Source organism: Cololabis saira, chromosome 16, assembly GCF_033807715.1.
Source record: "Cololabis saira isolate AMF1-May2022 chromosome 16, fColSai1.1, whole genome shotgun sequence".
Lineage (NCBI taxonomy): Eukaryota > Metazoa > Chordata > Actinopteri > Beloniformes > Belonidae > Cololabis > Cololabis saira.
The window spans coordinates 19,926,779-19,949,244 of NC_084602.1; the positions used below are offsets into that span (position 1 = coordinate 19,926,779).

The 22,466-nt window shown below is 38.2% G+C and overlaps 1 protein-coding gene and 11 non-coding genes across 12 annotated transcripts; all 12 read right to left on the reverse strand.

Annotated features, from left to right (window-relative positions):
- Positions 1-5,585: 5,585 nt before the first annotated feature.
- On the reverse strand, positions 5,586-21,076 carry rpl13a (ribosomal protein L13a). The gene is given in 11 exon segments (XM_061742921.1): positions 5,586-5,839; positions 18,051-18,110; positions 18,283-18,368; positions 18,734-18,835; positions 19,040-19,105; positions 19,381-19,453; positions 19,697-19,756; positions 19,932-20,017; positions 20,357-20,458; positions 20,669-20,724; positions 21,037-21,076. Coding segments are annotated over 9 exon segments (816 nt in total). The 5' UTR covers positions 20,430-20,458; positions 20,669-20,724; positions 21,037-21,076; the 3' UTR covers positions 5,586-5,629.
- Positions 6,559-6,634, reverse strand: LOC133462998 (small nucleolar RNA SNORD50). Its single transcript, XR_009784322.1, has one exon. It is a non-coding gene; the product is annotated as a small nucleolar RNA SNORD50 (small nucleolar RNA).
- Positions 7,034-7,113, reverse strand: LOC133462990 (small nucleolar RNA Z195/SNORD33/SNORD32 family). The gene has a single exon (XR_009784314.1). It is a non-coding gene; the product is annotated as a small nucleolar RNA Z195/SNORD33/SNORD32 family (small nucleolar RNA).
- LOC133462995 (small nucleolar RNA Z195/SNORD33/SNORD32 family) lies at positions 7,294-7,376 on the reverse strand. Its single transcript, XR_009784319.1, has one exon. It is a non-coding gene; the product is annotated as a small nucleolar RNA Z195/SNORD33/SNORD32 family (small nucleolar RNA).
- On the reverse strand, positions 16,980-17,055 carry LOC133462999 (small nucleolar RNA SNORD50). Its single transcript, XR_009784323.1, has one exon. It is a non-coding gene; the product is annotated as a small nucleolar RNA SNORD50 (small nucleolar RNA).
- LOC133462991 (small nucleolar RNA Z195/SNORD33/SNORD32 family) lies at positions 17,455-17,534 on the reverse strand. Its single transcript, XR_009784315.1, has one exon. It is a non-coding gene; the product is annotated as a small nucleolar RNA Z195/SNORD33/SNORD32 family (small nucleolar RNA).
- On the reverse strand, positions 18,445-18,520 carry LOC133463001 (small nucleolar RNA SNORD50). Its single transcript, XR_009784325.1, has one exon. It is a non-coding gene; the product is annotated as a small nucleolar RNA SNORD50 (small nucleolar RNA).
- LOC133462988 (small nucleolar RNA Z195/SNORD33/SNORD32 family) lies at positions 18,918-18,997 on the reverse strand. The gene has a single exon (XR_009784312.1). It is a non-coding gene; the product is annotated as a small nucleolar RNA Z195/SNORD33/SNORD32 family (small nucleolar RNA).
- Positions 19,178-19,260, reverse strand: LOC133462993 (small nucleolar RNA Z195/SNORD33/SNORD32 family). Its single transcript, XR_009784317.1, has one exon. It is a non-coding gene; the product is annotated as a small nucleolar RNA Z195/SNORD33/SNORD32 family (small nucleolar RNA).
- On the reverse strand, positions 20,094-20,169 carry LOC133463002 (small nucleolar RNA SNORD50). Its single transcript, XR_009784326.1, has one exon. It is a non-coding gene; the product is annotated as a small nucleolar RNA SNORD50 (small nucleolar RNA).
- On the reverse strand, positions 20,541-20,623 carry LOC133462992 (small nucleolar RNA Z195/SNORD33/SNORD32 family). Its single transcript, XR_009784316.1, has one exon. It is a non-coding gene; the product is annotated as a small nucleolar RNA Z195/SNORD33/SNORD32 family (small nucleolar RNA).
- On the reverse strand, positions 20,794-20,876 carry LOC133462994 (small nucleolar RNA Z195/SNORD33/SNORD32 family). Its single transcript, XR_009784318.1, has one exon. It is a non-coding gene; the product is annotated as a small nucleolar RNA Z195/SNORD33/SNORD32 family (small nucleolar RNA).
- Positions 21,077-22,466: the final 1,390 nt, after the last annotated feature.

Consider the following 22,466-nt stretch of genomic DNA (forward strand, 5'->3'; position numbering starts at 1 on the left):
TTGGATCCTGCATCTTTTCTGTTTGTAATGTGGTCTATGAGTATTGTGAGCAGATGTCTCTATCATCGTTAACTATCATGTTAAGCACCTGAATCCTTCCAACTGTCCTCTTGATTTGCAAATGTATTTGTCCATACAGTCAAAAGCCAATGAGCCTACGCAACCTTTGCTAAACTGTCTTAAGAAAGTATGCTCTTGGTTGGATATGAATATCCTCAATTTTAACAATTAAAATGCAGATATTATAGTTTTGGATCAATCTGACAACTGACATGGTCATGACAGTGTAAGTGGCCCATTATCCGTGTACTGTAAGCAATTTGTGAGAACTCTTGGTGTGATTTTTGACTGGGTTTAAATTTGACGAACAGATGAACTCAGTGATTAAAGCTGTTTTTTTTCATATGCAACTTTCAAGTAAGACAAAAGCCTGCCTTCCTTTTAAAAAGCTGGAGAGAGCTTTTCATGCTTGTGTTATTTGTCAACCTTATTATTGCAACTGTCTTTACTTTGGGATGGATCAGTTGTTACTCTGTCAGTTAGACTGTCCAGAATACAGCACTGAATACCCGTCACTGGCTTCCGGTCCAATACAGGATCCAGTTTAAGATCTTACTGCTTGTTTAAGTGTCTAAAAGGCACAGCACAACTTTATTTATCTGAACTTTTAAGCTTTCATGATCCTGTCAGAGCTTTGAGATCAACTAATCAGCTGCTCTTGACAGTTCCCAGATCTAAACTCAAAAGTAGAGCTTGTTCTTTTATTGTTCCCAAGTGGTAAAACCGTAAAGCTTTTAGAGTCTGATCTACCCAGACCACTGATCAGTTTGAATCATTTTCTGCACTTGCTTTCCTCCATGTATGTATATATATATATATATATATATATATATATATATATATATATATATATATATATATATATATATATATATATATATATATATATATATATATATATATATATATATATATATACATACATACTTTTGGTCTGTACTGTATATATAATATGTATATCCATAAAAATCTATATACTGTATGTATAGATCTTTTAATTTATTTTATTTTGAAAACTGTTGTTCTTACAATTTTAGAAGATGTTTTTTCTGCTTTTTTTCCTTTATGTTTTATTAGATATATTTGCTTATTTTATTGTTCATTTGGGGCTTTTTAAATTGGTTTAAGCCTGTAGAGCACTTTCGTCAACAGAAATTGTTTTAGATGTGATCTATAATTAAATTTTACTTGACTTGAATAATATCATGAGGTTTTTCTGTCTGGACGGTTATTTCTGAATTCAACACTTCTCTATATTCTTATATAAGCTTTTGATGAGTGATGGTTCCTAATGCAGAGCTGCTGAGGGATCAGAAATCACAGTATACTGTATATAAAGAGCACAGATTTGCAGTTTAAGTCTTTACTTTTTCACACTGAAAATCCTCCAGATTCTTTCAATCATTTAACTAGAGGAACAGCCAGAATTAGACAACTTTAAAATGAAGTAGTAGGGACCCAATTGAGATTTTTTTTTCTCTGAACACATAAATAGCACTGATGGTGAATATGTTGGTAGAAGGATGCAGAGATGGAACTACTTTCACACTGTTCTCCTAGACCTACTCCTCTTTGCTTATCTGATTTTAAAGCTATCTTTGGTTCAGAGGTGATTCACCAGTATAAGCTTGCGACAGACACAGTAGGAATAAGACATTAGTGGAACATCAAATGGGAGTTTAAGAAACCAATCAGCTCAGGCTAGCATAAAGAAAAAGCCTTTTTACCATCCTCATTACTCACATGCTGTGTGTGTCTAATGCGCATAGAGATAAAACATCAGGAGACACTGGGTTAATCTATCAGGTACAACAAGACCTGGCAAAATAAAGGTCATGATTATTACGGTGGCCACATATAAACTGAAATGGTATTAGAAAGTTTTCCCGTTTTGAAAATGACATGCAATAGCCACAATCTCATTGTAAATAATCACCAAAAATTCAATAGCACTGTAAATGTCAACTTTCTACACGACTCCACAGCACGTGCACGGGAGTGGGGTCTGTAATTGTTGAAGCCTATAACACGCCAGTCCTGCAGGACCCATTTACACTGTCATGATTCTCTCAATCTTCTCCAATCGGTGTGATTAGAGTGATTTCTTGAATATTGGCCAAATACTGTATCTCATCTTTGGAACTGTCACAGTGAATTCTCCATCTGTTTAGTAGAAAAGCGATTCTCCCTGACACTGAGAGAGACATCTTTTTATGGAGGACGTGCGCGTTTATAGAACTAACGAAGAAAAAAGACAAACATAGAACGTATGGGTTGTCTTGCAGTAAGATAAGCAATACAACACATTTTACCCAATACTAAAAATGATAAATGTCATGTGACTTAAACACAAAGCCCACATATAAGGTGCACAGAGCAGGTTCAGACAGTAGAGCATGAGGAGGACTTTTGTTAAAGGATGTCGTCTAGAATCAATCTTGAACAAATGGACAGTGGTGCTGCTGTGTTTACACATATAAAAAGACTAACATTTTGCTCTAATATTAATAAATGAGTGTCAGGGAATACAAAGAAAATCAGGCCAAGTATTCTCACTTTGTTAGTAAAAAAGACACAATAAAGACACTGTATTAAAGCCACCCTATGTATTAATGCCACTTTTGACCACAAGGAGGCATATAGATTTGCTGTGCAGACAAAGAGTCACTGACAATACGTGTGGCATGTCTTGTAACACAATTCTGTCCCAAAAGAGGAGCAGTTTGTTTTGTGCCACGTGTTGACACATTAGCACTCTTGTAACATGCGGCCATAACTGGTATTTTACATAGTGTGCCTTTAAGATTGTGTGGAAATCTTTCTCTATATACACGAGGCCTTAAAGCAAGAATATTCTTGGTGTCAGATCACTGCTACGTCCTTTTGGTTTGCATATTCTCTCTGTGCCTCCTTGGGTTTTCTCTGGGTACTCCAGCTTCATCATCCAGTCCAACAACATGGATATCAGGTTTATTGGTGACTAAATTGTCAGCAGGAGTCAACATGAGTGCATGGCTTATTTGTAACTGTGATGGACTGCTTACCTGTGGAAGATTCAATTCAATTCAATTCAATTTTATTTATATAGCGTCTAATACAACAGAGTTGTCTCTAGACGCTTTCCAGAGACCCATACCCAGAACATGACCCCCGAGCAGTTATTACATAAACAATGGCAGGTAAAAACTCCCCTAGTGGGAGAAAAACCTTAAGCCAAACAGTGGCAAGGAAAAACTCCCCTTTAGGAGGAAGAAACCTTGAGCAGGACCAGGCTCATAAGGGGGGACCCTCCTGCCGAGGGCCAGACTGGAGGGTCAGGGACGGCAACAGCACAGCAGGCAGGTGGAAGCAGCAACGGGATGACCAGGGGTGGGGACCGCAGGCCAGCACGCAGCTCCCGAAGCTCCGGCCCAATCAGCAAGTCCCAGTTTGGGGTGCAGGGTCAGGGAAAGACTTGTGCTCCGTAATGCAAGCTACAAGCCACCCACGACCACCTGCAGGTTCCGGTGTCCGGCAAAGGATGCTGCAACATGGACAAAAGAGAGAAAAGGGAGGAGAAGGGGGGGCCAGCACAAGAAACTACAGGAGCGACTCTGACACACTAAAGTTTACACTACCTAGAGATTTACCAACACCAGCTAGAGGTTTACTAAACACTAACTATAGGCTTTACTAAACAGAAATGTTTTAAGTTTAGTTTTAAAGGTGGAGGTGGTGTCAGCCTCCTTAACCCAGATTGGAAGTTGGTTCCATAGTAGTGGTGCCTGATAGCAGAACGCCCGCCCTCCAAATCTACATTTAGAAGATGTACCCCGCCTCCCGCCTGACAATAGTTGCTATAAACCTCTGCAACTTTGAAGTCTGCATAATAAATACATACACACTGAGCATGGTTATAATTCACAGGTAGCCGATACTTCCGTGTCATGACCTTTTAATATGAAGCCTTGACTCCTGCGATATATAGCTTTCCTTTCTAATCCTAAAAGATTGCCTCATTTCAGCTTTTCATTACCGAGCGACTACATCATGCACAGACGCACTTCTGTTACCCCAGAGGAGATCCAAAGATCAATCTCAGCCGCCCTGAACGATGACTCTTCTCCAGTTTTCTTGCTTATTTCTCATTTGATTCTTGTCTCTTTACATCTAAAATTTCCTCAGAGAAAACCATGTTAAAAAAACATCACGCCCAACGTAATGAAGGAAAACCTGCAGCCATATCCGTCTAATAGGTCAGGTTATCCTAAGATAATCAATTTAGTCCATGGACAACAGAAAATGTAAAGACTATCATGACCCGAATGTCATTGCCCAGAAAAATGAATCGGCTCAAATAAGATATGAATGCTATCCCATAAAGCCACAGCTACAAGAGTTAAGTTGTGATGCTGAAACTAAATGAGTCGGGTCAGGTCACCAAACATGATCCACATGCTTACACTCAGCCCAAACAGATGAACGCCCACACACCTGAAGCAAAGCAACCGGGTCTTGTCCACTTTGGGCTTTGAACTAGCAGAACAGAGTATGATGACACTTGACCTCAAAAAAAGTTTGAATGAGCTGAGTAAATGATGTATGGTTGAGTAATTTAAACTTGGACCAGGAGGTTTTAATTAAAACAGACCGTACCACGCTGCCCTAGCAGTGGCAAAGCACTTTAATGGCAAACACCTTAAAGTAAAATTATTCTCAATTTTAGAGCACTGCTGATTAATAAAGGATCATTGAGGAGAGTAGCTGAAGTGGATGGTAATAACATCAGGTTCTGACCTAATGAAGGTAGAGGAGCTACAGACAGCTCAAAGGGGCAGTGAAAACTATGATTTGGTAAAATTAGAAAAAAAATAAAATGCAAGGCCACGCATTAACTCGTGGCCACACATTGTTTTTTCATGTCACCAGAGGGGCTCCTTAATTCTTTAAAACTAAATGATTAACATTACCCTGTTGTCAGGTTTTTACATACATACTGTACTTTCACACAATGAGCTCAACTTTGCCCAAGTAGTTCAAAATTCACTTTCACATTAAGGATATAAACATGTTTTGCAATTACAAAAATGCTTCAACAGAAAACGCAGAGAATGTTTTCACTTGAAGTGCAATGCCTCCATCTGCTGGTGGAGACTTGACCTGCAGCAAGAGAGACCATCAGCTTTGACATGAATTACTAGAGCAATATAAGATACATCTGCCTTTTGGACACATTGTGCCAACACAACTTTAACATCCTTTTCCAAAGATGCAATAAAAGGTTGATTCAATTAAATCCCCTAATCCAAAACATGGGGTTTAAGATTTACATGAAGCACTATGTCCTGGTGAACTGTTAATCAAATGCCAAAACTATTCCTCAAGTTCTACGAATGGATAATACTTTGACCAAAACTCAATGTTCAGATAACTGAACATAATGACCACTTGTACATTCAATGGATTTTTTTCTTTTTAAATCAGGGCAACTGATGACCAATAAACAGTCTTGTTCTTCCCCCACCACTTAACACAAGACACAACACTTTATATAAACATTTATTGTCTTTATTTGCTAGATGAAACCAGCTCAGACGAGTACACCGTATTGTTTGAGAACATCTGTGTATTTTGCAATCTTGCTCTCAACATTCTTCTCTGCCACCTTGGTCAGACTGATGGAAGCCTTTTTCTTAACATAGCGGAGCTTGGCCTTCTCCTTTCTCTTCTCCTCAAGAGTTGCTGTGATGGCCTGGTACTTCCACCCAACCTCGTGTGCCAGACGCCCAAGCAGAGCAAACTGATATAATCCAAAGGGGGAAGGGAAAAAGGAAAAAAAGAGATTGTCAGAGTAGAAGAGATGCGTTACATGTGAACTTACTTAAAACATTGCTGGTATAACATTCTCATCTCAGATTTTCTCCTCAGGTAACACGAGGTTTATAGTCTCTAGTTTAAAAGGTTCCAATTGATCAGGTCCACCAAGACCAACAACCAATCCCTCGACTAAAGAGCAAGAACTACTGATGGTAAACTGAGGCATTTACTTTTGATGACATTCCTAAAACAAGAGATACTCCCAAATTTGATACATTGCATGAAATCAAATAAACCAGGCTCACCTTGCGAGTGGGCTTCAGGCGGACAATTTTAAGAGCAGCTGGGACAACCATGCGCTTCCTCTGCAAATCAAAAACCATGATTAGAAAAAGGAAAATTTGGCATTTTTACATTTATGGAAGAGCGTGCCTCAGACATTTTCTCTTTTCAAAATCATTATTCAAACAAAAGGGGTAAGTTAGATGACATCACGGACAGCAGATATAAACAGGTCATCAAGATAAAGTGTTAGCACACCTTGTCGTAAGGTGGAGGGATGCCATCAAACACCTTCAGCCTCTCCAGGGCAGCCTGGCCTCTCTTGGTTTTGTGGGGCAGCATGCCTAAATACAAGAAATTTCAAATTAACTTCAGAATAATTAAATAACAGCTCTGTGACAAAACAGTTCATCCTTGCTCAACTCAGCAATCAGATCCGTGAGGTTTGTCTCATCAAAAGATGATCAGCTTCGGGATAAAATGCTCATCATTGTAAAGCAAGAGAGATTCATATCTGCAAGTGACTTCCTTCAATACCTGATATTTAACTTTTTACAGAGGACTCACAACACAAGAAATGCAATTGCATTTTGTCATGAGTACAATTAAGGAGTTTCAAGTAAGACACCGTTACACATTCTTTGTAAAGTCCAGGTAATTGCAGTTTTACCGATTGTCATTTTTCTGTTATTACTCATACCACTTTCTCACCTCTGACCGTCCTCCAGAAGATCCTGCTGGGAGCTCTGAAATGGTACGGCCCACGAGAGGGGTTGGTGTTCATCCTCTTCCGCAGGAAAGCCAGGTACTTCACTGTAAATGGACACATAAGACATTATACACAACCAGTATTTGACAGCACGAGGAAGCAAATGTAAATTTACCAAGAAATGGTCATGTCTCAGATGGTAGTGCATGTAAGATATCTCATGGTCAATTAAACTCGAACTATCGTAACAAATCATCATTGACAGCATTTCAACATTATAGAAACAATAAAACAAGATATGAACTCACGCTTGTTGCGATAGAAATTGCCGGAAATATTGATGCCTTCACATCTCACAACCACCACTTTGTGTCCTGAAAGGATAAAGAAAACAAGGTAAGTCTAAATGAAAAGGAAATAAGATCATCTGTATCAATTAAGCACCTCCTATCTCAGATAGTCGTGTTTGTTAAATTTCTCATGGTCTTTAAACTCAACCAAGGGGGATAACACAATCATCACAGACAGATTGAGGCAACAGCCATTATACTATCCAATATTTGGATAGTGTTCATGACACATACAGTTGCGTGAAAAAGTGTTTTCCCCCTTCCGGATTCCTTGATTAAGTGTGTTTGTCGCACTTAAATGTTTCAGATCAAACAAATTGAAATATTAGACAAAGATGAGTTAACACAAAATGCAGTTTTTTTATTATTAAGGGGAAAGAAAAATCCAAACTTACATGGCCCTGTGTGAAAAAGTTATTCCCCCTAAACCTAATAACTGGTTGGGCCCTTAGCAGCAACAACTGCAATCAAGCGTTTGTGATAGCTGGCAAAGAGTCTTTTACAGCGCTGGGGAGGAATTTTGGTCCACTCATTTCTTTTTTTTTTGTACATGTAAAAAGAAAAAAAAAAGGAAACGCTTCATGAGAAGTTTAAGAAAACAAAACAAAGAATTTCATCCTTTAAAACTTGCTAACTTGATTTACATCTTTGCAGAATTGTTGACATTCAGCCGCATTGGAGGGTTTAAGCATGAAGCGCCTTTTCAAGGTCATGCCACAGCATCTCAATCGGATTCAGGTCGGAACTTTGACTAGGCCACTCCCAAGTCTTCATTTTGTTTTTCTTAAGCCATTCAGACTTGGACTTGCTGGTGTGTTTTAGATAATTGTCCTGCTGCAGAACCCGAGACAGCAGAATTCATGGTTCCATTTACCACAGCAAGTCTTCCAGGTCCTGAAGCAGCAAAACAGCCCCAGACCATCACACTACCACCACCATATTTTACTGTTCCTTTTCTGAAATGCAGTGTTACTTTTACGCCAGATGTAATGGGACATACACCTTCCAAAAAGTTCAACTTTTGTCTTGTCAGTCCACAGAGTATTTCCCAAAAGTCTTGGATCATCAAGATGTTTTCTGGCAAAACTGAGACCAGCCTTTGTTTGTTTTATGTTGTTACTGTTTTGCTCAGCAGTGGTTTTCGTCTCGAAACTCTGTCATGCAGCCATATTTGCCCGGCTCTTTCTTATGGTGGAGTCATGAACAATGACATTAATTGAGGCAAGTGAGGTCTGCAGTTCTTTGGATGTTCTGGGGTCTTTTGTGACTCTTGTATGAGGCGTCGCTGCTCTTGGGGTAATTTTGTTCGGCCGGCCTCCTGGGAAGGTTCACCACCATTGGTTCGCTGGAGTCCCAAAGCTTTAGAAATGGCTTTGTAACCTTTTCCAGACTGATAGATCTCAATTACTTTGTTTTTCTCATTTGTTCCTGAATTGCTTTGGATCGCATGATATCTAGCTTTTGAGGATCTTTTGGTTTACTTCACTTTGTCAGACAGGTCCTATTTATGGGGCAATAACTTTCACACAGGGCTATGTAGGTTTGGATTCTTTTTCCCTTAATAAAAACCTTCATTTAAAAATAGAATTTTGTGTTTACTTGTGTTATCTTTGTCTAATATTTAAATTTGTTTTACAATCTGAAACATTTAAGTTTGACAAACATGCAAAAAAAAAAAAAAGAAATCAGGAAGAAGGTAAACACTGTCACAACTGTATATAAAATCAAAATGTACAATATAACTCACCCAGAAGAACTTGTTTAGCCACAATGGCAGCCAGACGGCCAAGGAGGTGGCCCCTGCCATCAAGGAGCAGAACCTGCAAAGGAGAAAATATAATTTTATTATCTCAAACATATACATTTATTAATTTTTCCACCGCATAAACATTAACTGCAGTGCACCTTTCTCTGCTTAAACGTCAGTCAACAACTTGGACTGATCATTAACACTAAACGTCCGTTTACAAACTGCATCTTGTGGATGTTTTTTGTACATCTTTCCTCCATGAAACGTTAATAATAAAACCCCAGCCCGGTGAAGTGGATTAGCTTAGCTGCTTAGCCGCAGCACAAACCCACGCTGACACGAGATCACACATCTAAAGCTCTGGGGTTTCGGAATAGCACTTATATAAAACTAAACCAAGTCCTTGTTAAGTAACACAAATCCAGTTGTCTTTTTGTCGGCTGCACAAACCCAACAGGAAAGTAAAGTGTGAAAACCAACAACGTGGAATGGTCAGGGAAGCTGCCATGATGAAGGCATGTTCACCGGCAGCTACAGCGACGACAAACGCCTTAAAATTAGACTCTTACGGGAAGTGAAACGAAAATTAAGAACCCGTAGAGTGACTTAATTCGTTTTATGTAATAACTGAACTCATTAACATGACTTTAATGCGATTAAAATGGATAAAAACAGCATTTATTCTCCGCGGTGGCCCCGTACCTTATTGAACCGGTCCGCCATGATGCGCGAAAAGAAAGATACACGGGGTCGCCCGTTGTAAAAGGCAGGGGCGGCCGGAAGTGACGGACCGTGAAGTTCTTTCTCGTTGGAATGTTCATCATTTTTACGTTCATGATTACTAACACCGCCCCCAGCGGCAAACACAGGAAAATAGTTCATAATGTTAACTGTCTCAGCCTCTGTTGTCACTCGTTTCATTTCTATAAAGTATATTAAAAATGTTACACATTATTTTATAAGACATTCCACATTCTTTTATAATAATAATAACCAGTACTCGAGTTGTAAAAAGAAATCAGGGGGGGTGGTGGATTTATCATATGGGGACAGATAATTTGTGCTGATTATAAATAATATAATATATTACAAATAATAGCAGTGACCAAAACACCTGCAGAAATACTGCAGGAATGACATAGCAGCAGTTAAATGCAGCCTTCTGTAAGCTTTAAATATCCACTGGGCTTACATCAAATACATCAAAACACAACAATAAAAAACACTTTTCTGAACTTATCAATATGCCTCTGTCCTTCACAGGATAAGTAAAATGGATCACTGCAAAAACTCAAAATCTTAACAAGAATATTTGTCTTATCTCTAGTTAAAATGTCTCATTTTAGTAAAGAAATCTCATTACACTTAAAACCAGACTCATCACTGGAAAAAACAACAATTTTCACCTGTTTCAAGTAGATTTTCACTTGAAATAAGTAGAAAAATCTGCCAGTGGAACAAGATTTCTTTGCTTGTAATAAGAAGATAAATCTTGTCCCACTGGCAGATTTTCCTACTTATTTTAAGTGAAAGTGTACTTGAAACAGGTGAAAATTGTCAAATAAGTTATTTTTCTGGTGATAACTCTAAATGTTGAAATAGCAGTAATACCACATTCATTGATGAAATGACATAAGGGATGGAAAGGGGGGATGGCAGTTTTACAGGGGGGATGATTTTAACCGTTTTTATTTCAGGTGGGGATGCCATCCCCCCTCATCCCCCCTCAACTCGAGTACTGATAATAACCAAAATCATATGGTGTAACAATGCACCTTGCAATAACCATGTCTACCTCGTAGCTACTGCTGCACCTTTCACTTTTTAAAAATAATTGTATATATGTTAATAAGAGCTGTCATTTGACTATTTACTGTACAGTGAGCGAAAATATCCGAGTCAAATTTCCTGTCTTGTTTGACCTGACTTGGCCAAATAAACATGATTCTGATTCTGATTCTTTTATTTTCTGTACTGGGCCACTAAAAGTTACATGTGTAACTCGACACTATTTTTAAAAGAATTGGCTCTTTTGCGGGGGGGCGGGGTTCATAATATTGGTCTGTAATATGCACTGTTGTGCTATATATTTTTACCGCGTTATATATTTATACCGTTATCTGCGCGTTTGTACACTGTTATTTAATTAAGCATAAATTATTACATGAACTATCAACGCAGAGCACTGGCTCAAATGTTGATGCCTTAAAGACTTGCATAACATGACACACAACTAAACTTAATCTATTTAAATACAGAGTAGCATAATATCATTAGTATTAGCTCTCTTTGTCAAGAGTGTTAAATTATTTTAACCATGTGTTCTTTTCACATAATATTTTGGGGTGTTTTAAAAGACGTAAGGTTTACCATTAATCATGAAGATTTCACCACAAATGTATCTTCTTTTTTTTATGAATTACCTGAGGCCCTCCAGATAAAAGCTGTTCAGTTTTGAGTAATTGACTTATCCCTGGTGTACAAAGATGTCTTTAAATCCTCTGAATGATAAAAATAAATAAATAAATAAATACATGAATGATAAATCAGAATCAGAATCGCTTTTATTGCCAGGTATGTCAGCACACACAAGGAATTTGGCTTCGGTTCACTTGGCTCTCTTAAGTGAAAAAAAAAAACATGGAAATATAAACATAAGCAAGAATAAAACAAAAAAATAAATAAATAAAAATAAGATAATTGAAATAAAATAAAAAATAAAAACAATACGTAAAATAAATATACAGATATATGTACACATAAGTAACTGATTCGAGAGTTATTGTTATTGTTTTAGCTTATTGTTTCAGACACAGCCAGAGGGAAGAAGAGATGCAGAGATGTTACCCGCCTGTTTCCTGAGTCTGGACAGGTACAGGTCCTGGATGGAGGGCAGGGCCTGCATAGTTGAGGTGTTACAGGATGTAGTTCAGTCCCATGTCCCATAAATTCAAAGTGTCATTTTATCCATCCATCCATCCATCCATTATCTATACCCGTGGGTCTGCTGGAGCCTATCCCAGCTCATTTCAGGTGAGAGGCAGGGGTTACACCCTGGACAGGTCACCAGTCCATCACAAGGCCACATATAAACACACAAACCATGCTCACAACCACACTCACGCTCACACCTACGGGCAATTTAGAATCACCAATTAACCTAATATGCATGTTTTTGGACTGTGGGAGGAAGCTGGAGTACCCGGAGAAAACCCACGCAAGCACGGGGAGAACATGCAAACTCCACATAGAAAGGCCCCTGCCGGGCCTGGGAGTCGAACCTTCTTGCTGTGAGGCAACAGTGCTAACCACTAAGCCACAGTGCTGCCTCATTTTGTAATTTTATTTTTTAGATAAATAGTTAAAAAAAAGATTGTTTACTTCTGAAAGACTCAGCTCTCAGGGAAGCTCTTTAAAAATAGATAGATAGATAGATAGATAGATAGATAGATAGATAGATAGATAGATAGATAGATAGATAGATAGATAGATAGATAGATAGATAGATAGATAGATAGATAGATAGATAGATAGATAGATAGATAGATAGATAGATAGATAGATAGATAGATAGATAGATAGATAGATAGATAGATAGATAGATAGATAGATAGATAGATAGATAGATAGATAGATAGATAGATAGATAGATAGATAGATAGATAGATAGATAGATATTCAAAAAAAGAGCGTCTTGTTGGGACTAAAGGGACAAAAGGGGCAGGCCCACGTTGGTTATAATCACATTTATCTGACAGATTCCAGTTTATGTACATGAGGTTTCTTCAATGTAGTCTGCTACGGTGTCATGCAGGGTTCAGTGCTAGGGCCAGTCTTTTTCAGTTCATACATGCAGCCTGTTAGGAAGTATAATCTTGAATCAAGTGATACATGCTATGCAGATGTTATGCAACTGTATTTGTCTATGAAGCCAGATGAAACAGAACCATTAGCTAAACTTCAGGCATATCTTAAGGACATCAGGACTGGGTGTCCACCTATTTTTTGCTTCTTAATTCAGATAAAACAAAGGTTATTATTTTTGGTCTGAATACCGTAGGAAGGGATTAGATGGTGTTGCGATGGCCTCCAGTATTACTGTGAGAAGCCTTGGTGTTATTTTTCAATCAGGATTTATCGTATAAACAGCATATTAGTCAGGTTTGTAACGCGTTTGTATCTTCTAGACCAGATTACTGTAATGTGTTATTAGCAGGATGTCCAAGTAATTCGCTGAATAGGCTCCAGCTGATCCAAAATGCAGCAGCCCGAGTGCTGAGAAGAATCAATAAGAGCCTGTGTTCACTTCCTCCATTGGCTCCCTGTAAAACTTGGAATCTAATTCACAATTGTATTACTTGCTTATAAAGCTCAAAATGGCCTAGCTGCGGGATATTTGCAAAACCTAATAGTACTTTATGTTCCTAACAGAGCTCTCAGTTCTCAGAGTGCAGGTTTACTCGTAGTTCCATATCCAAATGCAGAACTTCCAATCTGGGTAAAGGATGCTGACACCACCTCCACCTTTAAAACCAAACTTAAAACCTTTCTGTTTAGTAAAGCCTATAGTTAGTGTAAACTCTAGTGTGTTAATGCCAGTAGTCATAGCTACAACTAGGCAAGGCTAAAACAGTTCGTTTTAAAGATAACTTCCTTGTAAATATGCTGCTGTATATGGCCTATGCTGCCGGGGGACACCAACATGATCCACTGACCGGTGCCCATCAACCCTCTTCTTCACTGTCCTTTCTTCAGATCAACCCTCAGTTATTAATTAGAAGTATCTCAAAAAGCATAATTGTTCTCCATTGTGCTGGTCTGCCCTCCCCTTTTCTATGCATGTTTGCAGAACTTCAGGAGCTACATGCTGCCCTGCAGTCCCCCTCTCTGACCACCTCAGTGTCTGCTGTCTATATTATCATCCATGTAGCGCACCAATTTACCATCGTGTCTGTGTCTCTCCTCTCTGTCTGATCTGCTCTGCCCAGCTGCTTATGGGAATGACCGAAGATTCTGTTATTCTGGGACAATGTAGTCAAATGTTTATCGTGGATGACCAATAATAATATTCCTTTGAGGCCAACAATCTACATACTTGGAATATACCCCAAAGACACTATCAAAACAACAACGCAATTGAAAATGATTGATTTTGGACTTCTCCATGCAAGAAGAATGATTGCACTATATTGGAAAAATGTTGAACCACCATCACTTGGATTATGGAAGAAGGAGCTGATGATAGGTCTTGACTTACCATCCAAATTATTAAGCAGTTTTCCTAATAACTGACAGCGGGGGTGTGGGCATGATTATCTTACATTTTGATAACAATTTTTACTTCAAATATTTGAAAAAATGTTTTCAGGGATCTTGACACCTCTGACAAAGTTGTTTAAATGTGAGAAAGATACCCTCAAAATAAAGATCCGAAACCATCCTAATTCCTTTTTCGGCCCATCATTTAAATCCCCCATCCAGTTTACCCGGTTTAAACTGTTAATTTCCCCAGATATGAGTGAAATTGTGACCCAGTTATTGTTTCATCTACATAATTATGTGTTGCATACCATACTGATATTGTGTTTTTTACAAAAGGGTTTTTTGTCTGCTTTTCAGTGTCTTGATATCCAAGGAATACAAGTACTGCTTCATGGGCAAATCTGGGACTGATTTTTGTTCTATATCCACCCAAGCAGGTGGTGTAGATGCTGAAACGTAATATACTGCAGAACTTAGTTGAGTGGCCCAGTAATACCATTTAAGATTTGGGCCCTGAAGTCCTGGTAAATATATTAAAATATAAAATATAATAACTTAAGACAAGCCTAGCCTTCCTGTTGTTCCAAATGAACTGGCCAAATACAAATACCGGTACACAATTTTATTATTGAAGTTACTTGGTAGTGGGAGCGGGATTGCTTGAAAAAGATATATAAATTTAGGCAAAACAGACATTTTAATAAGGTTTATGCATCCGATCATTGATATTGGCAAATAAGACCATTGATCCAACGTCTCTGTCACTGTGTCCATCAAAGGGTCATGTTTGTGGGGACAATGTCATCCAGTTTTGGGTTAATCATTACACCCAGGTATTCAAATCCATCCTGTGTCGTTGCAAATGGTGTATTTATTTTGGGGTTCAGTCTTTCTTCATTTACAAATAACAGCACTGACTTAGACTTGTTAATTCTGTATCCAGAGAACTCAAAGTTTTCAATTAAAGTAATCAGGTTTGTCAAGAAGAAAATCATATCAGCATATAATGCTAAATGGTGGCCCAGAATTCTAATGCCAGATATATTCTGATGTGTTCTATCGCCAGAGTAAAAAGCAGCGGAGACAGTGGGCAGCTTTGCCTGGTTGAGTGTTGTAAACTAAAAAGTTTAGAGATTGTACCGTTAGTCAATATTTCTTCTGCTGGGTTTGTATACAACAATAATTCATTTGAGAAATGTTTTGCCTAGTCCATATCTAGGAAGCAGATGAAAAAGTTATTGCCATTCTATTCTATCGAAGGCTTGGCTAGCGTCAATTGACAAATTTGCATCATCTTTTGCATTTTTTTTCTCAAACAGATTTAAAACTCTCCTAATTCATCTGATATCGTCATACTGTTAATTGTTCTTTGGGCTTGCATTTTCTTAACCTGGCAGGCCAGTAATTTGCCAGGCTTATAGCAACTTTGTACGTTTATCATATTTACCTCTCAGTAGTGTTATTTTCTCCTGTTTGTCAATGTCATTCTCATAAAAGTTCCAATTCTAGTTTTAAAATCTGTTTTTCTAATGTTTGTATGTCCTCATTGTATTCTTCAAGTCTTGGAGTTTGTATACTTAATCATTTCTCCCCTTGTGTACGCTTCAAATGCTTCCCATCGTACATCTCGATTAAATTAAATGTTTTCTCCCTTTTTGAAATTTGTTGGTTGAATCACTGGTAAAACAATCTTAAAAAAAAAAAAAAAAAAAAATGAAAAAAAAAAACTAATTTGCAAAATGCTAAGAATTTAGAACTAGCAATTCTATTTACACATTGCAAACAAAAACAATCTTCCATATTATATTTAGGCTATATTTTGGTCTGTTCACTCGTTATTTGACAGCAAATAAAAGGCAAACTGAATAAATGTCCCATCTGTCACAGAAAACCATGAAACCAATTTTGAAATAATGAACAATTTTAACATATTTCAAGCATTCACATTTTTTTTAACCTTTATTTAAATCAAGCAAGCAATTTAAGAACAAGTTCTTATTTAAAAATGCAGTCTGAACAAAGAGCATAAGCACTTTGAGGGGAAAGCTAGAAATAAAAAAAAACATGTAAAATTGCATAACAGTACACATGTACAATAAATATAAATACAATTACATTGAAAAACATTAAGCAAATGGGATGCAGCAAGTTGTCCTGATCAACAGGTGCAAGAGTCAACTGTAATTTGTTGCAGATTTTGTTTGAAGACAGAGTGTAATATGTGGGCAGTTTGTGTTTTGTAGGGTGTAAGTCGTTAGATGCAGCAAACCGGAAGGCGCTGCAACTGAAGACTGTACGGGCTTTGGGGATGGAGTTTAAAATGAAATAACTGGACCTCAGATTGAGGGCAGAGTAACAGGTGTAAGAGGGAAGAGAGGTAGAGAGGTGTTACTCCAAGTATGGTTTTATAGATGAGCAGAAACCAGTGACGGAGCTGTCTGGTATGGAGGGATGCCCAGTCTACCAGGTTATACAAGTCACAGTGGTACATAACATCTTCCATCTTGATTTGCTAGATGAAACCAGCTCAGACGAGTACACCGTATTGTTTGAGAACATCTGTATTTTGCAATCATGCTCAACATTCTTGGTCAGACTGATGGATGCCTTTTTCTTGTCGTGGAGGGATGCCATCAAACACTTTCAGCCTCTCCAGGGCAGCCTGGCCTCTCTTGGTTTTGTGGGGCAGCATGCCTAAATACAAGAAATTTCACATTAACTTCAGAATAATTAAATAACGGCTCTGTGACAAAATAGTTAATCCTTGCTCAACTCAGCAATCAGATCCGTGAGGTTTGTCTCATCAAAAGATGATCAGCTTCGGGATAAAATGCTCATCATTGTAAAGCAAGAGATTCATATCTGCAAGTGACTCCCTTCAATAAATGATATTTAACTTTTTACAGGGGACTCACAACACAAGAAATGCAATTGCATTGTCATGAGTACAATTAAGTAAGGAGTTTCAAGTAAGACATCTTTGCACTTTCTTTGTAAAGTCCAGGTATTTGCAGTTTTACCGATTGTCATTTTTCTGTTATTACTCATACCACTTTCTCACCTCTGACCGTCCTCCAGAAGATCCTGCTGGGAGCTCTGAAATGGTACGGCCCACGAGAGGGGTTGGTGTTCATCCTCTTCCGCAGGAAAGCCAGGTACTTCACTGTAAATGGACACATAAGACATTATACGCAACAAATATTTGACACCGCGAGGAAGCAAATGTAAATTTACCAAGAAATGGTCATGTCTCAGATGGTAGTGCATGTAAGATATCTCATGGTCAATTAAACTCGAACTATCGTAACAAATCATCATTGACAGCATTTTAACATTATAGAAACTAGAATAAAAGATATCTACTCACGGTTGTTGCGATAGAAATTGCCGGAAATATTGATGCCTTCACATCTCACAACCACCACTTTGTGTCCTGAAAGGATAAAGAAAACAAGGTGAGTTTGAATGAAAAAGTAGTAAGATCATCTGTATCAATTAAGCGCCTCCTATCTCAGAGCAAACTGATAAAATCAAAAGGGGGAAGGGAAAAAGGAAAGGGATTGTAAGAATAGAAGACATGCGTTACATATGAATTTACAAGACAACATTGCTGGTTCAACATCATTCTCATCTCAGATTTTCTCCTCAGGTAACAAGAGGTTTATAGTCTTTAGTTTAAAGGTTCCAATTGATCAGGTCCACCAAGACCAACAACAAATCCCTCGACTAAAGAGCAAGAACTACTGATGGTAAACTGAGGCATTTACTTTTGATGACATTCCTAAAAACAGATAACTCCCAAATTTGATACATTTCATGAAATCAAATAAACCAGACTCACCTTGCGAGTGGGCTTCAGGCGGACGATTTTAAGAGCAGCTGGGACAACCATGCGCTTCCTCTGCAAATCACAAGCCAAGGTTAGAAAAAGGAAAACTTGGCGTTTTTACATTTATGGAAGAGCATGCCTCAGACATTTTCTCTTTTCAAAATCATTATTCAAACAAAAGGGGTAAGTTAGATGACATCACGGACAGCAGATATGAACATATCAAGATAAAGTGTTAGCACACCTTGTCGTACGGTGGAGGGATGCCATCAAACACCTTCAGCCTCTCCAGGGCAGCCTGGCCTCTCTTGGTTTTGTGGGGCAGCATGCCTAAATACAAGAAATTTCACATTAACTTCAGAATAATTAAATAACGGCTCTGTGACAAAACAGTTCATCCTTGCTCAACTCAGCAATCAGATCCGTGAGGTTTGTCTCATCAAAAGATGATCAGCTTCGGGATAAAATGCTCATCATTGTAAAGCAAGAGATTCATATCTGCAAGTGACTTCCTTCAATACCTGATATTTAACTTTTTACAGAGGACTCACAACACAAGAAATGCAATTGCATTTTGTCATGAGTACAATTAAGGAGTTTCAAGTAAGACACCTTTGCACTTTCTTTGTAAAGTCCAGGTATTTGCAGTTTTACCAATTGTCATTTTTCTGTTATCACTCATACCACTTTCTCACCTCTGACCGTCCTCCAGAAGATCCTGCTGGGAGCTCTGAAATGGTACGGCCCACGAGAGGGGTTGGTGTTCATCCTCTTCCGCAGGAAAGCCAGGTACTTCACTGTAAATGGGCACATAAGATATTATATACAACAAATATTTGACAACACGAGGAAGCAAATGTCAATTTACCAAGAAATGGTCATGTCTCAGATGGTAGTGCATGTAAGATATCTCATGGTCAATTAAACTCGAAATATCGTAACAAATCATCATTGACAGCATTTTAACATTATAGAAACTAGAATAAAAGATATCTACTCACGCTTGTTGCGATAGAAATTGCCGGAAATATTGATGCCTTAGCATCTCACAACCACCACTTTGTGTCCTGAAAGGATAAAGAAAACAAGGTAAGTCTGAATGAAAAAGAAATAAGATAATCTGTATCAATTAAACGCCTCCTATCTCAGATAGTCGTGTTTGTTAAATTTCTCATGGTCTTTAAACTCAACCAAGGGGGATAACACAATCATCACTGACAGATTGAGGCAACAGCCATTATACTATCCAATATTTGGATAGTGTTCATGAAAAAAAAAAAAAATTATATATATATATATATATAAAATGCTTGAGAAAATAAAAATGTACAATATAACTCACCCAGGAGAACTTGTTTAGCCACAATGGCAGCCAGACGGCCAAGTAGGTGGCCCCTGCCATCAAGGAACAGAACCTGCACAATTAATTAGGAGAAACTGTAATCGTTTTAGTATCTCATACATATAGACATTTATTTACTCATTTTCCCACCACATAAACATTAACTGCAATGTTTTACAAAGCAATGCACCTTTCTATGCTTAAACGTCACAGTCAACAACTTGGACTGATCATTAACACTAAACGTGCGTTTAAAAACTGATAATTTCCAAATTTGATAATTTTTTTTTCATGAAATCAAATAAACCAGGCTCACCTTGCGAGTGGGCTTCAGGCGGACAATTTTAAGAGTAGCTGGGACAACCATGCGCTTCCTCTGCAAATCAAAAGCCATGGTTAGAAAAGGAAAACTTTGCTTTTTTTACATTTATGGAAGAGCATGCCTCAGACATTTTCTCTTTTCAAAATTATTATTCAAACAAAAGGGGTAAGTTAGATGACATCACGGACAGCAGATATGAACATGTCATCAAGATTAAGTGTTAGCACACCTTGTCGTAAGGTGGAGGGATGCCATCAAACACCTTCAGCCTCTCCAGGGCAGCCTGGCCTCTCTTGGTTTTGTGGGGCAGCATGCCTAAATACAAGAAACTTCACATTAACTTCAGAATAATTAAATAACGGCTCTGTGACAAAACAGTTCATCCTTGCTCAACTCAGCAATCAGATCCGTGAGGTTTGTCTCATCAAAAGATGATCAGCTTCGGGATAAAATGCTCATCATTGTAAAGCAAGAGATTCATATCTGCAAGTGACTTCCTTCAATAAATGATATTGAACTTTTTACAGGGGACTCACGACACAAGAAATGCAATTGCATTGTCACGAGTACAATTAAGTAAGGAGTTTTAAGTAAGACACCTTTGCACTTTTACCGATTGTCATTTTTCTGTTATCACTCATACCACTTTCTCACCTCTGACCGTCCTCCAGAAGATCCTGCTGGGAGCTCTGAAATGGTACGGCCCACGAGAGGGGTTGGTGTTCATCCTCTTCCGCAGGAAAGCCAGGTACTTCACTGTAAATGGGCACATAAGATATTATATACAACAAATATTTGACAACACGAGGAAGCAAATGTCAATTTACCAAGAAATGGTCAAGTCTCAGATGGTAGTGCATGTAAGATATCTCATGGTCAATTAAACTCGAAATATCGTAACAAATCATCATCATTGACAGCATTTCAACATTATACAAACTAGAATAAAACAAGATATCTACTCACGCTTGTTGCGATAGAAATTGCCAGAAATATTGATGCCACAACCACCACTTTGTGTCCTGAAAGGATAAAGAAAACAAGGTAAGTTTGAATGAAAAAGAAATAAGATCTGTTTCAATTAAGCACCTCCTATCTCAGATAGTCGTGTTTGTTAAATTTCTCATGGTCTTTAAACTCAACCAAGGGGGATAACACAATCATCACTGACAGATTGAGGCAACAGCCATTATACTATCCAATATTTGGATAGTGTTCATGAATGAATATATATATATATATATATATATATATATATATATATATATATATATATATATATATATATATATATATAATGCTTGAGAAAAATCAAAAAGTACAATATAACTCACCCAGGAGAACTTGTTTAGCCACAATGGCAGCCAGACGGCCAAGTAGGTGGCTCCTGCCAAATTAATGGAGAATATAATCCTTTTATTATCTCAAACATATACAGACAGACATTCATTCATTTTTCCACCGCATAAACATTAACTGCAATGCACCTTTCTCTGCTTAAACGTCAGTCAACAACTTGGACTGATCATTAACACTAAACGTGCGTTTAAAAACTGCATCTTGTGGATGTTTATTGTACATTTCGCCTCCATGAAACGTTAATAAACCCCCAGCCCGGTGAAGTGGATTAGCTTAGCCGCTTAGCTGCAGCACAAACCCACGCTGACACGAGATCACACATCTAAAGCTCTGGGGTTTCAGAACTTTATATAAAATTAAACCAAGTCTTTGTTAAGTAACACAAATGCAGCTGTCTTTTTGTCGGCTGCACAAAACCAGCACGAAAGTAAAGACTGAAAACCAACAACGTTGAATCGTCAGGGAAGCTGCCATGATGAAGGCATGTTCACCAGCAGCTACAGCGACGACAAACGTCTTAAAATTAAACTTTTACGGGAAGTGAAAGTAAAATTAAGAACCCATAGAGTGACTTAATTCGTATTATGTAATAACTGAACTCATCAACATGATTTTAATGTTATTAAAAGGCAGAAAAACAGCATTTAGTCTCCGCGGTGGCCCCGTACCTTATTGAACCGGTCCGCCATGATGTGCGAAAAGAAAGATACACGGGGTCGCCCCGTTATATATGCTGCGTTCCATTTACCTCGGAAGTCGGAACTGGGAACTAGGAATGACGTCACAGCCGAGTTATCAGCGTTCCAGTTACAAAGTAGGTAAACAAGATTGTAGTTCGCATATACCACATGAAAAATGTAAATTACACTATAGCAGCATATATATGCCGAACAATACTTGTATACGACTGATTTAGTGTGACCAAAACTAGAATGAAGTGCTACGATTTTTTTACGGAGCTCTCTTCTACTGTTTACAACCGGGGCAGCCATCTTGGTATCTGAACTCGGGGGTGGTGAAGACTCTCCCACTTTCCCAGTGGGAAATCCCACTTCGATGGGCGTTCCAGTTGAAAAATCCGACTGGGAACTGGGATATCCCCACTTCCGAGGACAAATGGAACGCGGCATTATAATAGATCTTCTTTTTCTTCTTCTTCTTTGGGTTAGGCAGACTAGACGCATCAACGGCGTATTGCTGCCCTCTGCTGATCATTATTCAAGTCCTTGTCAGTTTATTATATTTTCCTATAAAGTCCAATACTGTGCAGATATTCAGTTTCTTCATTTTAGTCCAGTTATCCAGGTTGAGTAGATTACACAGATTAAATACAGTTTCTCCAGTGGCTCCCAGGTCTCTGAACAGCTTCCTCCTTTGTAGAGAATAATTCTTGCACTGGACGAGG